We start from the raw sequence: 5,000 nt of genomic DNA, 5'->3' as shown, positions 1-5,000 counted from the left end.
AACATTCTGCCTTTAATTTCTACTGTCCTAGTTATAAAAGTAGACCTCCACCTTACCTGGCCCGGCTTACCTACTGTAATGTGTCTTTTGTTACAAGACTATTTTTGACAACAGCACCTTTCCTCCAATGTATGAAAACCACAAAGCTGCATCTTAGCCCTAGTCTATACTTTCAACGGCTGCTGTTATTAATGAAGTTCAGGTATCTTAGCAAGAGTAAGGACTTCTCAGGTCAGGCCTAATGGCTTCAAGGTCCCTTTGGCGGACTTGTTTCTACACAACCTATGCTCCCTAAATACCAGTGTTTCACTAGGGTAGTCCTTTATTCACACACATACACAATCATCTTCTCACCCTGAAATATTTCTCATCCTTTCTTCCCTAAATGTATCAAGGCCCAATTCATCTGCAACTTCTGAATAATATCTTTCCTTACACAGCTCCAGCCCCAGCGTTATCATTATCCCTTCTCCTCCACAGAACCTGTTCGACTATTTAGCACTTTCCTATATGGGATTATATTTCAGCTGGTTGTTTTCATTTCTTCCTCACTAACTTTAAAACCATCATATCCATTTCAGGATCCTGCCAAGAAAGCACCAGCAGTCGCTCCTCTGAGCACCCAGAGTCAAACACAGATGCTTTGCGCTTGGAGGGTGGTGAGCCTCCAATCTCATACCGCACGGTCATCCTTACCACTCACAAACCTGGTGTTCTTAAATGAATGACAGCCTCACAGAAGCCCCCTAAGGGCAACCAGATACTGCTTACATAAATCAATTACTGATGTTGCCACCTCCAAAAGAGAAGAACTTTTTGTGTCCTGAACATCTTTCAGAGGAATTTGTTTATAGTCTAAAAATGCTCAAAACTGTTCCCTACATAACTACTGAGAGACATCGATCCTACAATTTTACTCCATGACTTTGTTCAATTTTTGCTCTTATCTGAGAGACCAAGTATACTATAAATCCCAGCTTCAAGGTCTCCATTCTCTTCCATTCATAATGTAATCAAACTACACATTAATTTTAACACCCTTTCCTAACTGCTTTTACACACACACAGAGCTCTGCATTTTCTGCAAAGTCTATCAATTCTTGGCAATGTTCAATCTAAACAAAAATATGCCACTGTTCCAAATCTATGTCTTCCAGGGCAAGAGCAAAGGAAATGTTAAAGAGAATGTGAAAGGGAGGAAGGTAGAGAAAACACTAACATAAATGCAGCGCTCCTGAGTTCTTGCCTTCACCTAGCTCTTGCTAGTGGCCTTTCCGCAGTTCAGGGCTGTAAGCAACAGAACAAAACTTCCTGAAGGTCTCCCAACATTACCACTCAAACCTGCTGGGCAATCCTGACATATATTCAGGTTTGAGACACACAACTTTGTTATCCCAAATGCAAGTTAGAAGCAAGCCCAGAGCTGTCTGTAGATGCTTCAAGTGTACATATGTTTAATATGGCCATCTATCATCCATTAGAATAACTATGCTTAACATATGAAAATCCATCTGTAAGTTAGTTCTTTTAAGGATCATGAGAACTGTCCATGAATATGAATAGCTAGTAGTGCAAAAAAATAATTTTGGCAACGCCCACAATGTGATATATTCTTAGAGGAAAGCTTAACACTTATCGGAAAAATGCATGTTTTATTTGGTTTTGAGATGTATTCTGTTTATTGACAGAATATATATTCATAAACATTCAAGTACATCACAGAAACAATATGATCAAAAGTAAACTTAAACAAAATTTCCACATTGGCACATAGTTAAAAAAATAACTCACTGATGATTCCTGGAAATGACCATAAAATATCAGAAGCAACCACTATTTAGCTTATAAGTAAACAAATTCAGAATATATCAGAAGTCTGGTAATTCAGATGAATACTTTATTCTTTTGGTAACACATGAAATACAGAATTTAAAAAGAAGGCAACAATGTATTATCACAATGTATTATCATTTCAAATGTATTATCACTATGTATGATGGATAATTTAACAACGTCACAAAACTTTTTGAGTATGCATTAAGCAGGATGTTCCAACATCGATCTGATTAGAATCGTCTTTTCAGAAGACCCTCACTCACTGTGACTTTGGATGTAGGTTAGTCTGACTTTTCTCACCTACAAAGATATAGTTCCTACTTTCTAGGGCAGCTGGGAGGGCAAAACTCCATAAAAGGCACTTTGAACAATGAGTGGTGTACAGTAAATGGAACGTTATTATTCTTCTTATCCCGTATTTGTGGCTCAAATAAATTGATACTTTTTAATGGGTACAGAGCTATGTAACCTCTAAACTCTCCAATATCAAATCTCTTGCTACCCTAAAACTACCTCACTGCTTAATATTAATCTTAGGAAATTGGTAACTCCATGCCCAGCTACGCGAATGAAACCCACCCCCACTAATGCTCTGTGGAACCGGAAAGAGGAGGTGACCTGAAAATGGAGCACCAAGGATTCTTTCCGTGGCAGGCAATCTTGAAGACAGTCCTGGTAATCCCCATCTCCGGGCTTTCTCGCCGTGTAATCCTCTCCCCTTTGAACTGGTCTAGATTTACGGACTCCCTCCAATAAAACAGGGCAGTGGCATATCACTTCCAGGATTAGGTCTCAAAAATGACAGAGGTGACAGAATGCTCTATCTCTTTCTCTTGACAGGAATCAGCTATTTTATGGAGGCGGCCACACAGGAAAGGGCTAGAGTTAAGTTTGGAAGTAGATACTCCCTAAACAGGGCCCTGAGAGGTTGCACCCCTGGCTCCCACCTTGTCCTGTGTTAGTGAACCCAGTTAAACTGCACCCAGAGCTAATGATCCACAGATGGGGGATGATAAATACTCCCTACTTCAGCCACCAAATCTGGGTGAACTTGTCAGGTAGTGAAATTAGAAACAGCTCATGGGCTCTTCAGGAAATAGTTTAACTATGTTCCGTTACAGAACCATTCTGAAAACATTGCTGATTATTAGGAGTTATTATTGATCCCTTTATCTGGCTATAAAAACAAACAAACAGGGATTAAGCCCTAGCTTAATCTGTGTGAAACCTGCTTTTCGTTTTCACAGGAAGAAGGGTGCTTTAAGTTGTACCAAGCATTCCCTTTTATGAGTTCCCCTCTAAATTTTCTGCATGGCTGTTTCCTTCTTAATATCCGGGTTCTAACTAATATACCGCCAAGGAAGTCTTTCCTGACCTTCTGAAGAACCTACTCCTTACCACTCTCAACCACATTTTCCCTTAGTGCCTCCGTAACTCACCACCCCTTAAAATGTAGTTTATTTAACAACCCGTTGTGTCGTCTCTAAGCACAGCAAAACGCTCCATGCTATTTGTTAACTACTGTCAATCTTTTCGTCTGTGACACTGTAAGGGCTTGATAGGTGGGTGACACAGGTAACAATGGTCCAGGGAAAGTGGACAGTGGTTAAATGTCATCGGCTGAAACCCCACAAAAGCTGAACAGCTCGAGAACACAGAGACCAGAAATCCAGAACAGGAAAGAGAATTGGTTCTGGAACTCAGAACCGTGCACGGAGCTTCGGCGGTGGGACGCGGGGCCGGACACCAAGGCGGCATCCGGAGATAGGGGAGCGGGGAGGAGGGCGGCCTGCGAGTACTTTACCCGAGTCTCCCCCCGGCAGCGAGCGGGGCAGCGTGAGGGTGAACACGGCAGCCACGGCGGCGAACACGGCCACGCTGCCGCGGAGGCCCCCGGAGCGCCACGGCCCCGCTTCGGCTGCCGGGCCCCCGCCGTCGCCATGGAGACCCATGAGCCGGGACGCGCGCCGCTCGCGGACCGTGACCCCTCGCAGCGGCGCGGACCTTCCCTGGCCGAGAGGCGCGCGCAGCCCGCGCCGGCTTCCGGTCTAGCAGGGCGGAGCGGACTGTACCTTCGCCCGCCGGGTCGGGGAGGAGGAGATGGCGGGCGCGCCCCAGCGCGGCTTAGGAGTCTTCTGGGGGCCACTGCGCGTGGTAGTGTGTCTGCCGCTGTGTGCTTTGAAACAAAGAATCACAAGGGAGCATAATTCCTGAGGACATCAGTCATGGTCGAGGCCTACTCACGCTATGCAGTGTATATCTCCCCCTTTCCTCACGGACTTGGTCGGTTCCGACAGAGACGGAAGCGGCGTCGATAACGGCGAGCAGAAAGCGCTGCTCTGCCCCCTGTGGCCTGGGGTGGAACTGTATAAAAGAGTTCCCCTAGAAACCCAACCATGAAAGTAAGTTACAAATACATTAATTGCTCTTATGTTTTTCAGTGGACACATTGGTCGCGCCTATGTATTTATTAGCTCCTTGCCTCACTAAAATTAGTGTAAATCCATGTGCTAATTATTAATTCACTAATCTTAGATATTAAAATGTGCTAGTTAGTCTTTTTTTTTAACACGAGAACTCAGTAGGTGAATAGAAATACTTGAATAAACAAAATTAACTCTTCATTATAAGAGTGTCTCCCACGTAAACGAAGAGGAATGTCTTGCTGCCAAGAATTGAATCTAGAGCCTTACGCAGGTTAGGCCAGTAAACATTTTAAGCTGACAGTTTGCATTATGTTAGCAATTATTCAGACTGGGAAGGGAGGAGGGCACCCTCCATAGGATCTATGTCAGAATACACGGGAAATGAGCAACATTCACAAATGTGCTATCTGCAATCTGACAGGAACACAGTGTCTCAACCGTGAAGTTGATTGGCAGTAACCATGCCCACCTATCTTAGTCTTTTCCTGGTGTTTATAAAATGCCTTATCGTCTAAGCTCTTGGGACACAGGTTGTGCAGTGTACTTTACGTATTCATGAGAAAGCACTATGACCAATGAAACTGAAAGACCCCCAGAACTGGGGAGATCCTTATTCAAGTCTCCGGATGACGCGACCACCCAATGACTCACGAGAGACCGAACTTGCTGAAATCACATGAGGTTTATTCCAGATCTGGGGTCGAACTCATAGCCTGGCAGGCCAGAGGAGTTCGACCA

The 5,000-nt window shown here is 44.1% G+C and overlaps 1 protein-coding gene and 1 long non-coding RNA gene across 6 annotated transcripts in view; one reads left to right on the top strand and one right to left on the bottom strand.

The window, feature by feature from the left end:
* The window catches only part of Tmem260 (transmembrane protein 260), a 67,920-nt gene extending 64,030 nt beyond the window's left edge, over window positions 1–3,890 (bottom strand). For all 4 annotated transcript variants that reach the window (XR_004116541.1, XM_031363085.1, XM_031363087.1 and 1 more), the window contains exon 1: window positions 3,641–3,890. Coding sequence is in view for 3 of the 4 variants with exons in the window: in XM_031363085.1 (XP_031218945.1) it covers window positions 3,641–3,788 (148 nt within the window). In the remaining variant the exon portion in view is untranslated. The remainder of the gene's footprint in view (window positions 1–3,640) is intronic.
* Window positions 3,457–5,000, top strand: part of LOC116085430 — a 37,768-nt gene continuing 36,224 nt past the window's right edge. For both annotated transcript variants that reach the window (XR_004116543.1, XR_004116542.1), the window contains exon 1: window positions 3,457–4,238. This is a non-coding gene — a long non-coding RNA (uncharacterized LOC116085430). The remainder of the gene's footprint in view (window positions 4,239–5,000) is intronic.

Source organism: Mastomys coucha, unplaced genomic scaffold (assembly GCF_008632895.1).
Source record: "Mastomys coucha isolate ucsf_1 unplaced genomic scaffold, UCSF_Mcou_1 pScaffold9, whole genome shotgun sequence".
In the NCBI taxonomy this organism is placed as follows: Eukaryota; Metazoa; Chordata; class Mammalia; order Rodentia; family Muridae; genus Mastomys; species Mastomys coucha.
This window is presented reverse-complemented; position numbering and strand designations above follow the sequence as displayed.